At 40.5% G+C, this 22,217-nt stretch overlaps 3 protein-coding genes across 8 annotated transcripts; 2 read left to right on the top strand and 1 right to left on the bottom strand.

The window, feature by feature from the left end:
• Positions 1–356: 356 nt before the first annotated feature.
• On the bottom strand, positions 357–15,385 carry LOC108095560 (dual specificity mitogen-activated protein kinase kinase hemipterous). 6 transcript variants are annotated; one of them, XM_017196702.2, is made up of 10 exons: positions 14,367–15,385; positions 11,424–11,905; positions 11,182–11,361; positions 10,397–10,617; positions 10,164–10,319; positions 7,199–7,683; positions 6,164–6,640; positions 5,079–5,669; positions 3,777–4,302; positions 357–3,230 (listed from the first exon to the last, which is right to left on the bottom strand). In XM_017196702.2, exons 1-10 carry the CDS (start codon positions 14,761–14,763, stop codon positions 3,092–3,094), a joined length of 3,654 nt encoding a protein of 1,217 aa, XP_017052191.1. In that variant the 5' UTR covers positions 14,764–15,385; the 3' UTR covers positions 357–3,091. The 6 variants fall into 6 exon arrangements, 4 of the variants coding, with proteins under 4 accessions (XP_017052191.1, XP_017052192.1, XP_017052193.1 ...); XM_017196703.2 differs by having other exon boundaries at positions 3,777–4,227; XM_017196704.2 differs by lacking the exons at positions 11,182–11,361; positions 11,424–11,905; positions 14,367–15,385 and adding an exon at positions 8,583–8,604 and having other exon boundaries at positions 10,397–10,507.
• A 480-nt stretch (positions 15,386–15,865) lies between these two features.
• On the top strand, positions 15,866–18,922 carry LOC108095613 (dual specificity mitogen-activated protein kinase kinase 6). Its single transcript, XM_017196778.2, has 5 exons — positions 15,866–16,223; positions 16,311–16,701; positions 16,774–16,906; positions 16,977–17,179; positions 18,057–18,922. Exons 1-5 carry the CDS (start codon positions 16,165–16,167, stop codon positions 18,273–18,275), a joined length of 1,005 nt encoding a protein of 334 aa, XP_017052267.1. The 5' UTR covers positions 15,866–16,164; the 3' UTR covers positions 18,276–18,922.
• A 675-nt stretch (positions 18,923–19,597) lies between these two features.
• On the top strand, positions 19,598–22,136 carry LOC108095581 (probable alpha-aspartyl dipeptidase). Its single transcript, XM_017196737.2, has 3 exons — positions 19,598–19,762; positions 21,012–21,572; positions 21,834–22,136. Exons 1-3 carry the CDS (start codon positions 19,662–19,664, stop codon positions 21,892–21,894), a joined length of 723 nt encoding a protein of 240 aa, XP_017052226.1. The 5' UTR covers positions 19,598–19,661; the 3' UTR covers positions 21,895–22,136.
• Positions 22,137–22,217: the final 81 nt, after the last annotated feature.

Here is a 22,217-nt window from a genome sequence, read left to right as displayed (position 1 = left end):
TTATCGGATTGCTCATTTTACTGATGCTTTCTTCCACATCTAAATGAAACACAGGTTCATTTTCACTTTCATTTGATTTGTTTATTATTGTTTTATGTTGTTAAATGATATACGTTCAACACAACAAATAATATTTAGAACACCCTATAAACGGATTAAAGAAATTAAAAGATGCGACACCAAAAGCATTTTAGGTACTTTCAAACTATTAACTATTTATTTTTCCACTTTTGTCAGGATAATCATAGGTATCACCACTCAGTTTTTGTTTTCCATCATTTCCATTTTCTTCAAGGAACCTGTTTAAATAAGAATTAATTCCTTTTATCCCTTTCCAAATAAAAAATAAAACGAAATTTGAATTTGAATTGTTGCTTGTTGCCGCTTACATAATAAATTAAACAATTATAATAATCAGTACAATAATTCCATTGTTAATGTTGTTTGTTTCTTGTTGTTGTTTGTTTTTGTTGTTGTTGGTTTGTTGTTGTTGGTTTCCCTTCCACTCAGCATACAAGTTGATGTTTAATGAAATGTTTAAACTAAAACAAATTGCAAACAGCAAATGCAACGACTTCTTGCACTTCACCTCTCTTCTCTATATACAAAGCTACAAATCATTTTAAATTTCCCATTTCGATTTAGCTATTTTGTTGATTTTTAGAGCTACGGTTAAATAATTTACGTTGTGTAAAGTGTAAACTTTTGATTACAGAGTTACCATTGAAGGAGATACAGACACAGATAAAGATACAGTGGCGAGCAAAAGTGAGTGCATGTTCGCAAAACTGACTTTCGTCGTCAATAAAAACGGAACGGTACGAGATAATTTAACAAAGTAAATTTTTTTATGTTTACTATTTTATTTATAACAAATGTGAAAAAGAATCAATATCATATAAGGTAAATTCTAAAAGTTAGAAAGAAAAAACCAAAAAAACACGCATAAACTCACTTTTGCACGTTTGAACCAAATTATTTAAATATATCCATTTTAATATTTGGTCCGCAAACCCTTATTAGCCATAATTTTATTAATGCATTTTGGCATTCCCTCTACCAAATTTTTTATAACATCTTCAGGGATTTGATCCAATTCCGATGTTACACGTTCCCAAAGGTTGGCCATGTTTGTTGGGGCTGCTTCTTACTGCCGGAGCCGTTTTTTCAAAATTGATCAAAGATTTTCAATCGGATTGAGGTCGGGACGTTGTGCTGGCCACTCCATTAGCTGAAAATGTTGTTTGCAAACCATTTTTTGACAATTTTCGGTGTGTTTCTCCGACTGCAGCTCAAAAAAGGCGAAATATGACTCCCAAACCGCTAGTCAAAGGTAGAAAAAAAATTATTGACAGACTCAGATGCTCGACTTATGATGTCCAAAATGTGAAAAGTCAAGCTGCTCATACCAAAGGGTGCTTCTATGGCCATTAATAAAAATGTTAGCCAGTTGACGGCCAGGAGAGCACTGCATAACATTGGTTATGTGTCAATCGTTAAACCTGCATTATCTGCCTAGAACGTTAAAGCATAATTGGATATGCTAAAGACGACAAAAACTGGACTACTGATGATTGGAAACGTGTTATCTGGTCTAATGAATCCAAGTTTAACCGTTTTCAATCAGATGGAAAGAAAAACTGCTGGTGCAAGCCCGGTGAACGTCTTCAAAGGCACCATGTAAAGCAAACTGTAAAACATGGCGGCGGAAACATAATGGTTTGGGGATGCTTCACATGGTGGCATGTTGGCCCTCTGCATTTGGTAGAAGGTAAAATGCGAAATGGGGACTACCTAAAATTTTAAAAAATCAATCTTCCCAATTTTATGGAAAAATATGCTTATCCTGAAGACTAAATTGTTTTTCACCAAGAAGTGTGATCCAAAGCAATCACCGAAAATTGTCAAAAAATGGTTTGCAAATAACATTTTCAGCTAATGGAGTGGCCAGCACAACGTCCCGACCTCAATCCGATTGAAAATCTTTGATCAATTTTGAAAAAACGGCTCCGGCAGTAAGAAGCAGCCCCAACAAACATGGCCAACCTTTGGGAACGTGTAACATCGGAATTGGATCAAATCCCTGAAGATGTTATAAAAAATTTGGTAGAGGGAATGCCAAAATGCATTAATAAAATTATGGCTAATAAGGGTTTGCGGACCAAATATTAAAATGGATATATTTAAATAATTTGGTTCAAACGTGCAAAAGTGAGTTTATGCGTGTTTTTTTGGTTTTTTCTTTCTAACTTTTAGAATTTACCTTATATGATATTGATTCTTTTTCACATTTGTTATAAATAAAATAGTAAACATAAAAAAATTTACTTTGTTAAATTATCTCGTACCGTTCCGTTTTTATTGACGACGAAAGTCAGTTTTGCGAACATGCACTCACTTTTGCTCGCCACTGTATATATATATATATAATATAATATATATATGAGAGAGAAGAGGTTTTGGTTACAGGGGGGAAAAGGGGAAAGTTTTGGGCGAACAGAATTGCTTTCAACTATTGCACTATTATCGGATGTGTCTATATAGATCCCTACAGATATATGTCTATGTACAGTTGGAGCAGCGCAACGAAACAAAGTGTTTAGCAGATGCGGATGCGGATGCGAATGCAGGATGCAGGATGCAGATGAATCGCTGAGGCTCAAGCACTTAAACGTATAAGACTTTTGAACACTTTCGTTTGTCATCAATCACATGTCCACGGATATCCAGTTGTCCTGTTGGCCGATGCACCCGATGCCGCTCCAGCCGAACCACCTGGCCATTCGCCATCCCCATCCCCATCCGAGTACAGGCTGGCATACGATCCGCTGGCCGAGCAGGTCCTTCGATAGTCGGCTATCCGCCGGCTAACCGATGAGGACCTGGTGCCCAGGCTATCTGCATACGCAGGCATCGACAGCGAGTCGCCGGCTGCCGACGGAACGGGCATGGATATGGGTTCCAGCAGCTCCTCCTCCATCTGCTCCGCCTCCTGTTCTCGATCCCGATCCCGTTCCCGTTCCCGTTCAGCGCCGGCGGCGTCGTCGTCGAAGCCGTACCAGCATCACATGACCATGATTTGCAGCGCTACTCATTGATCTATGGTGCGGTAGATGCGTCTCTGCGGCTCGGGTGTGTAGTGGATGCGGGTGCGGAAGTGCTGCGGCGATCCCGGCACGCTCTCCGATCCTCGACGCGGCGGCGGCAATGGCGGCGATGCCGAAACGTATCTGAAAGTTAGAGGGATATGCAAAGGTTAGCGTGAATCAGAGCAGGATGGCTATAACCCAAAGAGACCTGACGAGTGTGTTAATATTTTTGAGGAATAAAATAAAAGCATGTTTCTAAAAAGAAAAATATGTTTATCAGAGAGAAAGCTAATCAGCTTATTAGTTTAAATCTTTTTTCTCTAGAATTTAAAGAATATCATGTAAAGTTTTTTTTATTATTTGACAAAGTAGAGCGCAAATTCTTTCGAGCAACTTTTTGTACATATTTTTTAAAATGAATAAAAAGAATATTTATGAACCTTCAATTAAACCTATTCCTCAAGCTATTTTATAATATATTTATCCTGCTATTAAAAAAAAAGTGCTAAAGATCTTAATTGATATTTATATGAAAAACGCATTTCTTAATTTCCAACTTTAAAAGTTATTTAGCTTTTTACGAAGTTAAGAGGTGAGCAAATCTTTCGAGGAAGAGGATTTAGAAAACTCTTTATGGGTAACACACACGCACAGATCTCCTGGGGCTACTGGTTACCCAATACCCACCTTCGGTGCAGGAGCGGTGAGCCGGGCGGCTGGCCACTCAGCTCGAGCAGATTCTTGCGCAGCAGCAGCGGCGACTGTCCGCGATTGTAACGCGGCGGAGGATCCGGACTGCGGTGCCTGCGATCCAAGCCAGCCAGGATGTGCGGACTGGGCGGAGTGCTGATGCTGCCGCCTCCACCACCCATTCCGGGTCCACTGCTGGCGTAGCGCCTCAGGAAGCTGCTGGTGCCGCCGCCAGGCAGCGGTTCCGTCGTCGGCGAGGTGCTCTGACTGGTGTTGCTGCTGCTGCTCGCCGCCGATAAAGTGCGGTAGTAGTAGGACTTGCCACCGCCACCGCTGCCATTGTTCACGATGCTCCTGTAGGCCGGCGGCTGCGGATGCACTGCCTCCTGGTCCCGGTCACGGTCACGATCCCGATCCCGATCCATGCTCGCTCCCACCGGCGACGTGGCTGTGGAATTCAATTGGGTTTTAACATAGGTCGCAAACTGCCGCTTCATGGCGCCGGCGAGAGTGTTGAACCAGCCTGCTCGGTTGGTCATTCGATTGATTGATTGATTGGTTGATTGTTTGGTTGGTGATGATGGTTCGTGGTTTCATGATGATGCAGTGCATTGGTGGAGAGTGCGGTTGTTGTTTTTATATATATTTGGTGTGCGGTGTGCGGTAAACGAAGAGAGATAGAAACGAAACGAAAATGGAAAATGTATAAATTCAAGCGCAACTTATCGGCGATCGAAGCGAAATCAAAGAAGCGAGATGCTACACTTAGAAATAAAATCAGCCTTTTTAAACAAATGTAGTTGGAATGGTAGTTTATAATATAAAAGTACCATCATGTTCAACAAAAGTGGAGAAAGTAAGCTATAAAACCATGATTAACATGTTTTTAAAATATTCTACGTATTTAATAAGAATAAAAACCAATATCATTGTAGACTTTACATTTCAACAAATTAATTCAAATAAAACCTTTTTGGTTTAACGTTTTATATTTTTTTTTTTTTTTAATTTTGCAATTCTTATGATTTTTAAAGCCAATTAAAATAAACAAACAAATAGTGATTGGCAATGGAAATGATGTTCTCCAAATTAGGTAAACTTAATTTTAATTTGAAGTTTTATGAATTCTCACATGATTTTATATTATTTGTTTTAATTCTATAATATCAAACAAATATAAATAAATAAGAAATAGTCTAGTCTAGTTAGATATTATAAAATTTTATATATAATTATAATTTTTAAAAACTGAAGGCGATTTTATTTCTGAGCTTGTCAGTGGATTCTTTAATGACTCACCGGCATCGTGCTGCTCCCTGTCCAGGCTGCTGTTGCTCGCCCCGCTGCTGGAGCTCTGGCCAAGGAGCTGGCGACGGGCGTAGAGCTTGCTCAGCTTGCTGGCCACCATGGAGGAGGAGCTGCCACCACCGTACTCCGACTGCTGATCCGGGGAAGTGGCCAAGAGCGTGGGACTCGTCACCGTTGCCTCGGCGGCGATGGGCAGCGGTTGATACTGCAACTGCTCGCCACTGCCGCCTGCTCCAAAGTGGCCAGCTGCTCCCGATCCCGAAACCGATCCCGTTCCAGCTACAGATCCTATGCCCAGTCCCCCAAGGGTTCCCGTTCCCGACGATGGCGACGTGCTGGCGGGATTGACGGCGATTTGGGAGCACGTCGACTGCGTGGAGGACTGACTAGAGGTGGAGTGCGTCGACGGCGGTGGCGGCACATAGTTGCTGTGGAACGGATTCGTGCTGGTCACTCCAACGGGCTGTTGCTGTTGCTGCTGCTGCTGCTGTTGCTGTTGCTGCTGCTGCCGCTGCTGCTGGTACCGCTCCGCCGCCTCCTTCTCGCGCAGTTGGTTCTGCTGGTGGTAGAAGCGCTGCAGCACTGCAAAAATAAAACAATTGCTTAGTGAAATAAGTTAAAATTCGAAAAAAGGAAACAAGAAATATGAAACTTATTTACGTCTGTTAAACAATTAAATGGCTACAATTTTAATTAAAATTATAAATTCACTAATAATTGTTCGTTGTTAATACCCTTTGCTAGTAATGAAGGTTTTGAAAAGCTGCGTGACAATTGTAAATTATATTTCAGGAGTTAGAAAATATTTACTTCGCATTAAATAATTTGAAGGAAATTTGTTTACAATAACATTAAATCTTTTACTGTTTCGATTAAAAAACTATCGTGAGAATTAAAAACAAATATTATATCCAAAATTGGAAAATGATTACTACGTTTAGTTAGAAGGGTAATTCCTTTGCTAGAATTAAATCTAGGCAAGAAATAAATTGAAATTGGGGTAGCTCTTTGAATTTCTCTATGAATTACAGTTCTATAAAATGTAAATAAATTATTTTGTATTTTTTGTAGCCTACCTATGGGGCTCTGGTTGCCCGGCTGCAGTCGCTGTGGCTGCTGTTGCTGCTGCTGTTGTTGCTGCTGCTGCTGCTGCTGCTGCTGGTGATGATTGGCGAGTTGCAGGGTCGTCGGCGAGTCCGTGGGGAACTGCTTGCGCGGCATCGAGGGGGAGGGTGAGGAGTGGCCGAGGTTAAAGGTTGTGGTCGTGGTCGTGGTGGCGTTACTACTACTATCACAGCTGTCGTAGGCTTGGGAATTGTCCGCTGGCAGGCGCCAAGTGGGCGTGGTCGCTGGCGTTGTCGTGGGCGCCGCAGCTGCAATGTTTGGCGGTGTTGTTCCCGCTGCTGTTGCAACGGATGTTGTTGTTGCAGCATCCGTGTATAATGTTTGGTTGTTGTGCGGCAGTGGTATTGTTGTTGCTGCAGTCGCTGCTGCTGAATTATGTTTCTTTTGGCTAAAGGGCGATGTGGTCAGATTGCGGAGAATCGATTGACCTGCAATTAAAAGGTTGATTAGTTATCATCTGGGTTTTTTCATTAGATTTGTTGGAATAACTTATGTAGAATTTGGCACTGTATAAGCTCTTTTGATTTCCTTATCTTCACTTTACTTTAATGCATATAAATTAAAATATATTATATATGAAAGAAAGCTGGCTGAAGTTAATTAGTTAACATCTGACTTTTGTCATTAAATTTGTTCGAATGATGTTTGTGGATTTAACACATTTTGTTGTATTCACTAGCTCTGTAGATTTAAAAAATTCTGCTGCCTTATCAATTTCACTTCAATGCTTCTTAATATATATATAGAATATAATATAAAAAAGCCATCGTAAAAATAATATTAATAGGGTTAAGAATGAAAGGAAATGATGTTCAGCTATTTTTAGATCCAAAAAAAAAAAAAAATTAGATCGTTCTGAGCTAATAAACAAAAGCCAGCGTAAAAACACAATAACATTTTTCAGAGTTAAATAAAATGTTGCTCTGTTTGAATAGCAACCCATATCAGTGTAGTTATTTAGTATATAGTTCCAAAAAAAAAACCACCGATCGTACTGAACATGGACTCCTTCTTGGGGCTCTCGTCGTTGTATTTGTAGTGCGGATGATGGGAGCCGTTGCTGAGTTTCCGCTGCATAAATGGCGACTTGCGATACAGGCGATTGAGATCGCCGACCCCTCCGCCGCTTGGTGGCGATAATGGACTGGCACTGCTGCTGCCGCCACTTCCGTTTCCGCTGCCGTTTCCCCTTCCGTTTCCGCTTCCGCCGAAACAGTTAGTCGTTGCCGTTGGTGTTGTTGTTGTTGTTGTTATTTGAGGTAGTTGTGTGGCTGATTGCATGAAATACTGCGACTGTTGCTGCTGGTAACTCGGTATCTGAGTGGGTTTTATTGTCTTCTGCGGATTCGTTGGACTCTGCACGTACGACGTCGTCGTCCTACCATATTTTATAGCTCCGCCTGCTGATCCCGAACCGGTGTGGGATCCGGAACCAGATCCAGAACCGGCTCCACTCCCAGCCGACGATGCCCTGCAAATCAATCGACAAAATCGAATTAGTTTTAAGGATTCTCGATGACTTGATAACCAATAATGAGAGCACACTCAAATGTACGCCAGTGGCAGAAAGAAGGATTGTGTTGTTTTTTTTTTTGTGGAAAGGATTTCATTGGGGCTGGTACTTTTTAGAATTTGGGAATAGTAACGGGAGTTTACGGGGATGTGGAGGTTTTTTTTTGGGTACATTTATGTACATAGATTGTCGGCGCAATGGCAACATATTTAACACATTAAGATGAGCGGTGATCGCATTTTGATGTGTATGTGATGTGTATTGTGTGTGTGTTTGGTATATACAGCATGATGAGTGTGTCGTGGGTGTGTGATGTGTTGTGGTTTGTAAGCAAAAGGTGGGAAACACAGGTAAAATCACAAAAGGAGCGAAAGCGAAAGTTGGCTGCACAGGATTAAAGGACCCTTGCTTATGATCCTAAAATCACAATTTCCTAAAATAATATAAAAATTTAAATTGTAGAAAAATAAGCACAATTTTGGAAATAATTTAAAAATCTTACATATGTATTTATAACCCAAAAATTAAAACAAATTAACCCCATACAATTTAAATCACCTACAGTAAATAAGTTAGATTTGTATATCTTTTACTTAAATTATTAAATTCTTTATCCAAATATTCTATTATAAAAAGTTCGCTCCATGATTTTAATAACAGGTTTTACTTTAACTAATTAATACTTTGGCTAGCTCACTTTAAAGTTAAGGGGACCAAAAATAACAAATATTAAATGCGTTTTTTAAATAAGCAATGATAATGAAAACGTGAAATAATCAGCGTAACATAACAGAATGAAGTGAACTTAAAAAACCGATAAGCAATAAATGAAGCATAATAAATTATTGTCAAATTACCTTTTCTTGTGTGTGAGCAGTTCTAGATGGATATATAAACAAAGCGCAAATTAAATAAATAAAAACCAATGCCAATGAAATAGAATATGCAAACGTAAGCCACAACCAGGAAATCACCAAAATAAATATAATTAAAGTTAGCAGAGCATGTGGCGTGTTTACAACGATTAACAATAACACTTAACGTATAAAAACATAATTAGAAGGCTAATAATAAGAATAATAAACTCGTCGTACTTACTGAATTTTACTTTTATTTCTGAGGAGTTTTTTATAGTATTTTTAAGTAGTTATGTTTTGGTTGGCATTATCGTTATATATAGGTAAATATATATTTTTTTAGGTTTATATATCTGTATATAGAGTTGATGGTTGCAAGATTTACTTGAATGCTTTTGTTTGTTTTAGGTTCATGTCGATAGTTTTTAATGTTTGGTTTTTTGTTTATAGTTTGTCTTCTTTTTGTTTGCTTTTATTTCTTGTTAGATTATGTTTGTTGTTTTTCTTTAATTTTTTGTCATTATTGTTTAAGAAATGGTATTAGGAATTAGGTAACCTACAAAAAATGGTAATAAAAAAGATGAAAAAGGAAAATAAAAACATCGCACACACACACTCAAATTAAAAATGTCAATTAAACGCAAAAAAATTAGAAAAAATGTATAAACGTTGGTAATTAATTCATATACATTTTTGGTTTCTCATTATTTTACTTGGTAAAGGATCTAAGTGGGAAAAGGACTGCTGGGAAAAAGACAAATAGTTGCAAGGATAGCGGACTACAGGAGGACCAAAAGTAACATGCACTTTCCAAAGATTCCGACCACAAATAATAATAGTCCAGACTTTGTTTCAAATGTTCATTAAAAATATAAGTATTAGTTTTAGAAAACATTTATTTATAGTTATTTTAATTTCATTTATTTTACTGAATTTAAAATAATAAAGAATTTTCACAATACATCATTCTAAAATTTAAACATCAACCGCTTTGGAAAGAGCATTAGTTATAGAATCTAGTCTCTATCTAATTACCATAAAATATAGTTTAATTTATTATTTGCTTTCTGCATGTGTATAAAATGAGAAAACATAGCTAAACATGCCAAAAAGGATAAGAAGTAGATAGAAAGAAGCTAGGAGTAAATTAAATAGGTTATTTAGCCTTACCAGGAAAATTAACAAATTAAATGAATACAAGAAAGTGGTAAATAAAAAGAGGAACAAGCAGTTGGAATTAGTTGGCTAGCGAAAACATGATATAGGAAACCCATCCTGCGGTTAAGTTGGAGCTCCCCAGCTGTTTTTTTTTATTCCCTCTCCTACCTGTTGAACTCGAGAAGCGCGTTAAAGCAGAGAACCGAGAACAGATAACAGATAACGGAAAATGGAAGAACGGAAACGGTAACGGTAACGGAAAAGTGGGAATAAAAGAAATACATAGCGCTCCGCACTCTGAATCGCACACACCCACTATTCACACACATCCACAACAGGCACAACATCATCGGCCGGGGAACGGCGGACGGAATTGTGGGAATAATGCTGGAGGATCTGGCGCAGATCACTAGATGGGCTCACCTCTGGAGCGTGGGATCACCATTGGCACGCGGCCGGTTATCCTTGATGCTCTGAAACCAATTGGGCACATCCACATCCTCCCTTTCATAGATCCGGATGAAGGGCTGGGCCAGTAGCTCCGGGTACTTGGGTCGATCCTGATGGTTCTTTGTGAGGCTGCAAGCGAATTGATTACAATTTAATGGTAAAGATAGAACAAGATGTGGTTAAGGCAGCTATAAAGTATCACGCACCACTTGATGACGAAATCGCGGAACTCCTGACTAAAGTTGTAGCCCTCGCCGTAGGGCAAACAGGGTGGCTCCGAGTCCAGCACCTTGGTGAGCACCTCGAAGTCCGTGTTGCATCCCTCGTACGGGGATCGCGCGGTGGCCAGTTCCACCAGCGTTATGCCCAGCGACCACACATCGGCGCGAATGTCGTACTTTGGTTTCTTGGGGTCAATGCGCTCCGGCTGTGAATAACAATAAATGATTTATTTACGATTAAATTATGGATATTAAATTACAGTCACAGGAAAGGTAAGGAATTAAAACATTAATGTTTGGTAAGGCTAATTAGCACTATCTATTCTTTTCAATATAATCAAAGTGAACATAAACATTATATTTTTATTTTAAAACAGGAAACGAGCTTCCTGGATGTGCAGTTTCCGCTTGAATTATCTCAGATGTCTAAATAAATTTTACGAGTTTAAATCACCACTCATATCAACAAATTGCAATTGACCTAGGTGCACGGTTCTAATTAAAGAAATTATATTTCAAATAACATAAGGCAAGACTTCCGTCAATTAACCTATACAGATTAAACATGAATTAAATGGGTAAGCTCACAGAGATTAAACGAATTGAATAATTCTATTAATAATAAATATTAATTCGGTTGGCAACAATTCAATTGGTAATTTTAAAACGTAGTACGTAAGGGAAAATCTTCACTTTCAGACCCCTAAGCTTTTCGAGCTCTTGTCAAATTAAAAATAAGGATGGGTTTTTAATTTTGGGGGTGAACCCACCGCCATGTATGCTGCACAGCCAGCGGATCGGGTGTTGGCCTTGGAGTCCACCAGGCGACCGCTGATCCCGAAATCACAGAGCTTGATGTTGCCACGCTCGTCGATCAGAATGTTCGAGGGCTTCACATCCCGATGGATGACACCGTGCTTGTCCTTCAAATAGGACAATGCGTTGACCGTCTGAACAATAAAAAAAATATATTAATTCCTGATTAACAGACCCGAACTCCACTAGAACTTACTGCCACTGTGACCTTGCCCAGAATTCGCTCCGGCACTGGCTTCTTGGAGAGCTTGAGCAGCTTGTCGAAGCACATGGACATCAGCTCCATGCAGATCCACACATCCGGATCGCGAACGAAACATCCGAGGCACTTGACGATATACTTGCAGTCGTGCGACTTGAGCACCACATCCAGATCCATTAGGATGCGCTTGTTCTCCTCCGCGTTGCCAGTGCGACGCATCTGCTTCACGGCGATGATCGTGTTGCTCGACAGGTGCAGCATCTGCACCACATTGCCGCTCGTCCCGTTGCCCAGATCGCCCTGGTGCTTGAGGTCGTTGATGTCCGTCGGATACTGCCGCCCGTTGATGTTCAGCTTGCCCGTCTGCTCCATGATGATCTTCAGCTTCTTGTCCGTCTCCGAAACCGGAGGATGCGGCGGCGTGGGCAGAGGCAGTATCACCGGTCGCGTCCGATTTAGTCCGCCGCCGCTTGAGACTGCAAAAAAAATAGTAACGGAACTTAGGGTTAATATCGTGGTAATAGTAAGATATGATACAACTTTCCTATAATAAATTGTTAAACATATTTTTGTCATTGGAGGACACCTTAAAAATAATTTACATTTAAACTGCCAAATATTATAAAAATAATTATACAAATTTCCAGTAATTTATGTTTTAAGATTAAAGAAAACAGTCTAGGCTTAAGAGGCAAATATGTGGCTATCTCTAAAACAAGAATTAGCAGTTTAATCTTCGCGGGTCCATGAAATATTTAATTTCCGAGAAATCGCAAGTGGGTTACGAATGGCCCCATAATTGTGGGCATAATCAAATACCGATTGCTGCCCACTGTGCCCACTGCGTGTTTGTGTGGGTGCGATTGTGTGTGCGTGAAGAGGAAGAGAGAATGAGAGCGATTTTGTTGTTGTTTGCAAAGGTATTTTCCCTGGCAGCAATTCAAATCAACAATTAGCAACTACAACAACACAAAGTCATAAAAAATAACGCTATTTGTAAACATGCGAAAGAGGAGACACGGCAAATCGGTTGATAAGTGTGGGGGAGGGGGCGGAGTTGCGGCGAAGAGCAATGTGAGACCCAAAAAATAACAACAACAAATGGCGTTTCAAGACATTACTCCGGAAATGCCAAAAAATAACCAACGAGAGAGCAAGCAAAAGCGTGAGAGCAAAAATTCGAAGGAGAGCGTCGCACACACGAAAAGTAAATAAATAAAAAACACTTGACGGCTGATGAAAATCCAATACGAAAAATATGCAAACGAAACATAAATTTATGACAAAAAAGAGAACGGTAGAAGAACGAAAAGGGTGGTGGGTGGAAAACGGAGGGCACCCACACGCACTTGAGGTCAAAATAATAGCAGTATTTCAATACAGCTGTGATCAATATAGTAATTTAAATGATCTCTTCAAAAACCACATAAGAAACTATTTCAGTTTAGGTAAAACCTTTTGGCCTTTTATGTTACTTTTAAGTTTTGAAGATTTCAAACTACAAGTTTTTACTATTAACAGTTTTCAAGTACTTATCAAATTATTTAAACCCCCCAAAAGGGCAACACATTTTCTAAACTTTGAATTGAACAAAAACGTTTTATTCAAAACCCCATCATTAAGTTATATCTTTATTGTGATTTTTTGAATACCTCTGATTCCTAGAGACAATAAAGTCTTTATCTAATCGAAAGAAATTTATTCGGTTTTTCAAAACCCATTAACCGTTTCGTGGAGTTCATGGAAACTATAACCACTAATCTAATCGACTTGAAATGTATTCGATTATTCAAAAACCTGTTAAACGTTTTCAGGAGTTCATTGAAAGCTGTGTATATACCAGGAATTGTTAATCTAATCGACTTTGTCGCGGTGCACAGTTGTTAATACCACTGTAGATTTTTTTGGGCCTGACAAAAAATAAAACCGAAAACAAGTTGACTTCTCGCTTTTGGTTTTCGCACTTGGCCGTCCCGCCTGTCTTATCTATGCAATCGGAAAAACAGTGCGGGGGAAATGGATGGAAAGCGCAGGGTTTGGTGGGGAAGTTACAGGGTTGATGGGCTGATGGGGTGCTGAGGCGCTGGAATGAGGGATTATGAGCAGCTGTTATGCAGTCGGGAATCGATAGCGGTTGCCCTTTGTTAGCGGAATTCAAATACTCAAAAGCTACGCAAAAGTGAGCCAAGCAACGAGCACTTCTCTTATCACAATTTAAACACACACACGGACACATAGACAACGCTTATTGGGCAATGACAATTTATTAACAAAATATTTGCACAAAATGCGGACAAAAGATGGTTTTGTGGCTTGCGGTTGGGTTGGCGTTTTGGTATTATATAGATTTTTGGTGACCATTTTTGGGGATCACGATTTTTCTTAGCCCTCTTTTATTGCCACTAACCAAACATTAACAGTTGCGGTAAAAATATTAGCACCAAATCTTCCAATGCCATAGGGGCTTATAAGCGATTTCACCTGTCTAAGGTTTGATAAACGTTTCTGATATTTCTAGGAACTTTCGAGTCAGGTTAAATTATAATCAAAGAGGTTTTTTGTGGGTTCGGAATTACTTGGAAATTTGCTTGAAAGTATTTCATTAAACTTAAGACCCTTAAGGCGAAACGAATTAGCAATGATACAAATTTAAAGAGCTTTGTTTTTACCATTATACGTAGCTTCAAAAAGTAAAATGTTCACCCTTTAAAAACCTTTCAAGTATGCCCTAGTTAAAATATATAGGTTTATATATCTTATTGGAACTTATTGGATCTGGAAAGAGGAATTCAAAAGTATCTGGAATTCAGTTATCCCCGCTATTCTTTATGACAACATTTTGAAGAATAGTTTGCATATAACTCCATCCTTGTCGAAAACAAAACTGCTCATAAAGTTTTAAGACTATATTAGATGAAAATTGGATTGCGGACTTACGTATGGGCAGGGTGGGCGTGGCTCGCGGCACTCTGGTTGTGGGCGGGGTGAACGCTCCGCCGAAAGCGCCCGTCGACGACACTCCGGCTGCGGATGCGGATGAGGCAGATGCGGATGCAGAGGCGGATGTTGACGCTAAGGACGCTGCGTGAGGAACTGGAGGTGCTGGCCGTTGGGCTATGCTAATTCCGGAACCCAATGGCGGTGCGTGGGCGGCGGATGTAGCTGTTGCGGATGTCGCCAAGGGCGGAACGCGGGCAGATGGAACGGAACCGGAAACACCCGAGCCGCGCGCACCTGACAGGACGATCTGGTCGTGGGACTCATTTTGCGCCTGAAGTTTCGCCTCCAAGGACTGCAGGCGGCTGCCGATCGTCTCGAACTCGATGGTGGACATATTCCTGGTTTAAGCCCTTCGATTTTAGGTTGTTATTAGGTTTTACTATTGGCTTTTGGCGATTTTTTTTGCCCAGCACTTCTTCGATTTTTCTCACACACACACACTCGCGCAGGCGGGGGAGGGTGCATGTGTGTACGAATTGTTTTGTTGTGCGCGCTTGTTTGTGTTGTTGTTGTTGTTTGGCGGCACACACACCCAAACAGAAGCAATCCGTTGAACTTTCACACTTCCACAAAACAACGGACCGCTGGACTTTTGTTGTTATTTTTGCTGGGCAGCCACAAAAACAAAATCGAAAAAAGGAAAACACAGTCACTGTGCGTTAGAGAGAGACACCGCACTCACACACACACCGACAGCACACTCTCTCGCTCTCTCTCTTTTTCAGCAGCAATGGCAACAACAACTTGCGATTTTTTCCTCCTTTTTTGGGGAGGATATTTCGTCGCTTGGTTGCCGTTTCAAGAGGGAATTTGTTTTGTCGGGACTCTGGCGATCGTTTCGGTTTGGAGCCGCGGGCGGCGGTATCACTGGCACAATCCTAACACTCGCTTTTATTCGATTTTGCTGCCTAAATCGCGTGTACATGTACAATCCAAAACAGTGTGACCACGGCGCCGACTGGGAAATATACTGCCTATAGTTTGATAATGCGCTCGAATACGCAATGGACTGCTGCGAAAATACCAAAAACATACCACAAATAGAGATGCTCGGGTAGTGAAGGCTGGTGTTGAAGCAAAGACTAGCATTAAGCATTATAATAAAACGACTTGCTTTGGCAAGAAAAAAATTAAAGGCAGGAGCCGAAATGCATAAATGGTTGCATAGTGGTGTTTCAGAGTTGTCACCCAATAATCTTGATCATTAAATCGTGAAACTAACTGTCAAGTTGTTCCTATTTGACATATCTAAAACTCATAGTTTTCTTTTTTTCTTATTGTATCATTCCATCCTTGGCCTCTGGTTAATTGTTTATATATCTCTAGCGTGTTTTAAAGCTTAAAAACTATTTTTTTATTAAAGGAACCATCCGAAATTGCAATATGTACCTATCGATATCGACTTCGATCATATCGATAGTCGGCTGTCGAGGGTCTGCCACCGCTAGTGGAAAAGCGAGAAAAACGAGAAGCGAAAAAGGCGATCGGCAAACAGTGCAAAAAGTGCGGAAAGCAAGGGAAAAACCAAAGGTTGGGCGGCAAACAGCGGGCCCCACAATCTCCACACCAAATCAACGATCCTGTCCAGACCAAATGTGGTAGGAACAGCATCACATCGCATCTTGCTGAAGTTTTGCCGAGTCGAAGAATCGAATTGAATCGAATCCGCGGGGTCCACAGAGTCCGCCAGAAAGTGTGCCGGAAAAAGTCGAGGAGCAAGGAAGGATCCACCAAAATGTCTAGACGTCTACGACCAATGCCCATTTCCATTTCAAGGGAGCCGGAGCAGTCCATGTAAGTGCTAAATCCGCGCAAAATGCAGAGATAATGTAGAGTAAAACCCATGGTTAAGCCGCCGCCATCACCTTCCAATCTCCATAGAGTCCCGCCACGGAATCTGGACTCGCGGGCAACCATCCAAATTGGCGATCAGACCTTCGACATCGATGCGGATAGTCTGGAGAAGATCTGCGATCTGGGCCGCGGTGCCTATGGCATTGTGGAGAAGATGCGCCACCGGCAAACCGATACGGTTCTGGCCGTCAAACGCATCCCAATGACCGTGAACATACGCGAACAGCACCGATTGGTCATGGACCTGGACATATCGATGCGGTCCAGCGATTGCCCCTACACGGTCCACTTCTATGGTGCGATGTACCGCGAGGGCGACGTCTGGATCTGCATGGAGGTGATGAGCACCAGCCTGGACAAGTTCTATCCGAAGGTCTTCCGCCACGATCTGCGAATGGAGGAGAGCGTGCTGGGCAAGGTCAGCCAGAGGGAGGATGGGGTCTAATCTTATCTGGGAATCGTGCCGCTATAACACTAATGTACTTCACAGATTGCCATGAGCGTGGTCAGTGCCCTGCACTACCTGCACGCCCAGCTGAAAGTCATCCATCGGGACGTCAAGCCCTCGAACATACTGATCAATCGGGCCGGTCAGGTCAAGATCTGTGACTTTGGCATCTCAGGTGAGTCGTTTCTGGCATTTTTGAAGGCGCGAATGACTAATATTTATGCCCATCTTTGACTGACTTACAGGCTACCTCGTGGACTCAATCGCCAAGACCATCGATGCCGGTTGCAAACCGTACATGGCCCCCGAACGCATCGATCCCCAGGGCAATCCGGCGCAGTATGACATCCGATCGGACGTCTGGTCGCTGGGCATCAGCATGATCGAAATGGCCACCGGCCGTTATCCTTACGACAATTGGCGGACGCCCTTCGAGCAGCTGCGCCAGGTGGGTGCTTTCTATATGTACATGTATTCCTTCGAAAGGTTATTCCATTCCAAATGGTCATGCCATTCCAAATGGTTATTCCATTCTTATATCCACTCAATTTTGTGGGGCAGAAGTTGACAAATATGGCCAATCGTTAAAAAACGTATGAATAAGTCAAGGCTTGTGAAAAAACCCATAATTTCTTGATAATCCCGTTTTTCTATAAAATACTTAAAGTCAGAAACTTTGTTTATTAAATTCCTTGTCTGTTTTTAGGGTTAATTCATAAACATGGCATGTGCTTAAATCCAAACAGATTTTTTTTTGTAAAGTCGTATCTTTTGAAAACAAATCTCTTGGTTGACTCTACTAAATAATAACGCTATATGTTAAAAAGCAAATAATCAGTCTACAGAAATGTAGCATCCACATATCCATATATACAAATATATAATTTGGGGTTAATCCTATTTTTACTGACTCTCAAAGCTTCATATCTCTATTCAGAATTACAAAAACAGCAACGTTTGGGTTTTGCCTTTTCGTTTATTAATATAAACTTTAATTACGTAACTTACTTTGCATGTCACTAGTAGCTAATTAGCAACCCTTATTAATAGTATAATAAATATTTTTAGATCAATAGCAGCACACAGAACTGCGGCAAAAATAGATTTATAGTTCAGTCTGGTTTTTACCTTGATTTAATAAACCCAATAACCCTTTGAAACGTTTTTCAAACTAGAATCCCTAGTTTCGAATAGACAAAGAATTAATGCAAGAACTTTTTAACGTAAGCAGTAGAAAGCAAAAGCTTTAATAAAATCTTTAAAACTTCTAATTAAATTAGAGGGTAATGTTCTTAATGATAACTCATTTTCTTTTCTATTTTTAGGTGGTTGAGGACGATCCGCCGCGTCTGCCGGCGGACACGTTCTCGCCGGAGTTCGAGGACTTCATCGCCGTCAGCCTACAGAAGGAGTACATGGCGCGGCCCAACTACGAGCAGCTGCTCAGGCACAGCTTCATCGTGGAGCATCTGCAGCGCAACACGGACATCTCGGAGTTCGTGGCCCGGATACTGGACCTGCCCGACCAGCAGCCGGCGCAGTAGGCTAATGGCCGGGTAGCAGGTTAATGGTTAACCCATGGCGCCGCCCCCCTTAACCCTTTTAAACCGTGTGCCCATGCGCCCGTGCGCCCGTGTAAATTGCCGCCGTCTTCTTCTAAACATGCATTTCGTACATGTTGTGTGTGTGTCCCCCGTCTGCGTGCCAGCAAAAAAAAAAAAAAACAAAAACAGAAAGAAAGAACAATGAATGAAATCCAAGGAAAAACCAACAGCAATCAGCTAATCTTAAGATTCAAAAGTGGAAACCGCATAATTATTAATTTAAGTGAGAAGCAAACAGCAACATAACCGTTACTAGCAACCTGCAACCTGCAACATGCAACACGCAACCTACGCCTTGCAAAGCTCAAAAGTCGATAGCCGAACCGTGCCTCCCAGCTGGCGATGCTGCTGTCTTGAAAAACAGAAAGAAAACAAAAACAAAAACCATTTTAATATATATTTAAAAGAAAATAATAGCTTAGTCAACGAAAACAAAAAGAGGAACAGAAGCAAGCAAACAATGAATGTAAAAACGTACTAAACTTAAATGATAAATTGTAAACTTTTTTGAACACCAAAATAGCCGAACAGAAAGTGTAATTGTAATTATAATTGTTTAACAAATATATATTACGTGAAATAGCTAATTAATGTTGATATTTATCTGGCTTATTGTTTGAAGGACTTGGTCAATGGCAGTGTTTTTTTTTGTTCCTTAAATGTAGTAAACCTTTTAATCGTTTTCATGTCTTGAAACAACCTTTTTAAAAATATCCGTCCAATATCGGTGCATTATAAGTGGGGAAAATGCAACGACTGCAAACGTGACATCGATATTTTCAACTCAAATATTTGTCTGCATTTTTCAGGGTTGCAATAACTTCGTTTTGAATGCGCTTTTTCCCACCTTGAAATTATATTGCAATAAAAAGTAAAATGGGCATTCAACAAAATATTATTTCACAAAGGTTTTCGAAATAATTAATTCACAAATATTAAAGATTTCTATTGCGTTTAAAGTTCAAAATCATTCAACTAAACAAAAAGTCACTTTTGACACAAATGAATGAAATGTAAATATTCAGGTTTATGCACTCATCAAAAATGCAATGTAAACGGGGGTAAACTTAGAAAAGTATATATTATATATAAATAATAATAATAATTATTTGGACCTGTTTTCCTAAAAGGTTTTCTTCATTGAAGCACGGAGTTTAATCAACCCCTCGTGAATTACATGCACTTCCTCCCCTGTTTTTTCCGCGATAAGCTTTGGGGCCTTTGTTCCGATGTTTCTGGGCCCCATCCCTAGCAGCGGGTCATAAAACTGTGATAATCCGGCCGAGTGGGTGAACCATCCAGTACCACGATTAGATTGCTGAAGAAATGGGCGGTGCACGGAACCTTTTGTTGCTCTCCTCGTCGCGTTTGCACGGCCATGGATATTTGGAGCACGCCCGCGGCCAACTGGAGGATCTCTTCAAGGGGTAACTACGTTTAACCTGTGGGCAACCGAACTCAAAGTATTTAGTCTTGATCACTTACCGCACCCGAATGCAATTGCATTTTAATTATATTTTTAAAGGCGGTTCTGTGATATCTGTAATTAGTAAATATATATCTCAAATTATAGTTTATCTTTCTGTTAATCTTTGGGATACAACACAGTTTGCAAGAGATGTTCCTAAGTAATCTTATCCTAAATGTATGATCCTTTTTGATTTACTATAATAAGAGCATACCAGCATGAAAAACTTTCTTTATATTGTACAAATGCATATTTTTATAAAATCACAGTCTTATTAAACACAAACTGAAAATCTTTCATGACATTTGTATGAATCTATACTAATATTATAAAGAGGTAAAATTTGTTTGTTTGTTTGTTTGTTTGTTTGTTTGTTTGTTTGTTTGTTTGTTTGCAGGGAATAGGCTCCGGAACTACTGGTCCGATTTAAAAAATTCTTTCGCCGATAGAAAGCGATATTATCGTGGAGTTAAATAGGCTATAATTTATTTTGAAAAAAATTAGGGATCCGTAAGAAAATTGCAATATTGTCGCATATAAAGTGAGTTGCTACCTCATCACACTGACAAACACGCTCCCATAGCATTTTAACTCAATTTTTGTGTTCACTGTGAAATTGTGAAAAAAAAAGAATTTTTATTCAATTTAAGTTGAACTGTGAAAATTATGTGGATCGTGCATTTGAGGATAAATTCACCACTCTGTCCATAGTCCAAAATGCTTAGAGGACGACGTGCAAGCATTGGCCGCAGACATCCAAGCCAGCAGCCAGTATATTCACAAAACTTAAGCGAAGAAAGACAAATGAGCACATGGAGATCATTGGCATCATTCAATCGCATTGCATTCCAATATGACCCCACTGCGAACTACAGTGATAATGAAAATTTAGATATTGGACCAATGGCGACTATATACCGATATTGCAGTGCGTTAAAGTTTAAAAGAGAAACGGCTGGATTGTGCTGCGCAAGTGGAAAAGTCAAACTGGAAAAGTGTTAAATCACCATCTTTCTATACTTCCATATATTTGAAAAATGTTGCAATATTGACTTTTATGTTGTTAAATTGTGTTGACCAGCGAAGCGGACACAGGACCTCTAGTATCTAATAAATATAAAACATATTTGTATTAAGATTGCTCTTATTTTGTATATAAAGAATATCATTTGAATACTGTTTTTAAACCACTTATGCATCCTTTGCAGGGCCAATGTGAAGACGGTGCTCTTCGTTCCATATGCTCTGCGGGATCACGACAAGTACACGGCCACGGTGCGGGAGGCCCTGAAACCCTGGGGCTACAACGTAGAGGGACTGCACACGAAGGCGGATCGCGAGAAGGCGCTCAAGGAGGCGCAGGCCATCTTCGTGGGCGGCGGCAACACCTTCGTCCTGCTGCGCACGCTCTACGAGATGAAGCTGCTCGATCCGATCCGGGAACTGGTCCTCCAGCAGGGATTACCCTACGTGGGCAGCAGTGCGGGCACGAATGTGGCCACCCGATCGATCCACACCACCAACGATATGCCGGTCGCCTATCCGCCGAGTTTCGAGGCACTGGCCCTCGTCCCTTTTAATATTAATCCGCATTATCTGGATCCCGAGGTGGGAAGCCAGCACAAGGGCGAAACGCGGGACGAAAGGATCGAGGAGTTTGTGGCCTATCACAAGCTTCCAGTTCTGGGTCTCCGGGAGGGCACAAGTGTCCGGGTTCAGGGCGAGAAGGCCACGCTCCTGGGGGATCGGAATGCCAAGCTATTCAAGCCGTAAGTTAAAGTATACTTAACAAAACTAAAAAATCAATATAAATAGTAAATAGTGATTCCCCTATTAGACTCTTGGAATATCATCTTCATACATTTTTAACAAATGAGTTCTTCGAGATTTAAGCTAATACATTTTTCATTTAATAGTATAGAATGCACTTAAATTAAAGCATAGTTTCATTAACTATCCCCCTTTTAAGTGGTTCTATAAATGCAATCTTTTCATCTGTCTAATACCTTTATGTATTTAATTTTCTCCAGGGACGGCGGACCCGAGGAACTTGCCCCTCAAGCGGATCTCAGCTTTCTGCTGCACAAATGATGGTTTATAGCTTTTAACCGAACCCACAAAAACCGAGAGAAACCTCTAAACTTATTGTACATATGCACAAACATAATTTGTATTATTCTGCAATAACAACAATTCCTACAGATAAACAGTACACATACACTAATTTTAAACTATGACTAAATGTATAAAAAGTGTTTTTGGGACTGCTGGCGATTGTCCATGTATATTAAATTTTGTAATAAATTAATCGGATTTTCCCTTTGTAATCGTAATGATAAGAATTTGACTGGCAGACTTCTTATTCGATGCTAAAACGGATGTGCTGGCAAATGGTAAAAGGAATCATTTACAGG

Source organism: Drosophila ficusphila, unplaced genomic scaffold, assembly GCF_018152265.1.
Source record: "Drosophila ficusphila isolate 14025-0441.05 unplaced genomic scaffold, ASM1815226v1 contig_198, whole genome shotgun sequence".
Classification (NCBI taxonomy): Eukaryota; Metazoa; Arthropoda; class Insecta; order Diptera; family Drosophilidae; genus Drosophila; species Drosophila ficusphila.
This window is presented reverse-complemented; position numbering and strand designations above follow the sequence as displayed.

Coding starts and splice junctions, on each gene's coding strand:
- LOC108095560 (XM_017196702.2), bottom strand. CDS start 14,763: ATGTCCACCATCGAGTTCGAGACGATCGGCAGCCGCCTGCAGTCCTTG. Junction 11,362..11,423: donor TGGGCAAGGTCACAGTGGCA/GTAAGTTCTAGT, acceptor TTTATTGTTCAG/ACGGTCAACGCATTGTCCTA. Junction 10,320..10,396: donor CGCGATTTCGTCATCAAGTG/GTGCGTGATACT, acceptor ATTCGCTTGCAG/CCTCACAAAGAACCATCAGG.
- LOC108095613 (XM_017196778.2), top strand. CDS start 16,165: ATGTCTAGACGTCTACGACCAATGCCCATTTCCATTTCAAGGGAGCCG. Junction 16,224..16,310: donor AGGGAGCCGGAGCAGTCCAT/GTAAGTGCTAAA, acceptor CAATCTCCATAG/AGTCCCGCCACGGAATCTGG. Junction 16,907..16,976: donor CTGTGACTTTGGCATCTCAG/GTGAGTCGTTTC, acceptor ACTGACTTACAG/GCTACCTCGTGGACTCAATC.
- LOC108095581 (XM_017196737.2), top strand. CDS start 19,662: ATGGGCGGTGCACGGAACCTTTTGTTGCTCTCCTCGTCGCGTTTGCAC. Junction 19,763..21,011: donor CTGGAGGATCTCTTCAAGGG/GTAACTACGTTT, acceptor CATCCTTTGCAG/GGCCAATGTGAAGACGGTGC. Junction 21,573..21,833: donor AATGCCAAGCTATTCAAGCC/GTAAGTTAAAGT, acceptor AATTTTCTCCAG/GGACGGCGGACCCGAGGAAC.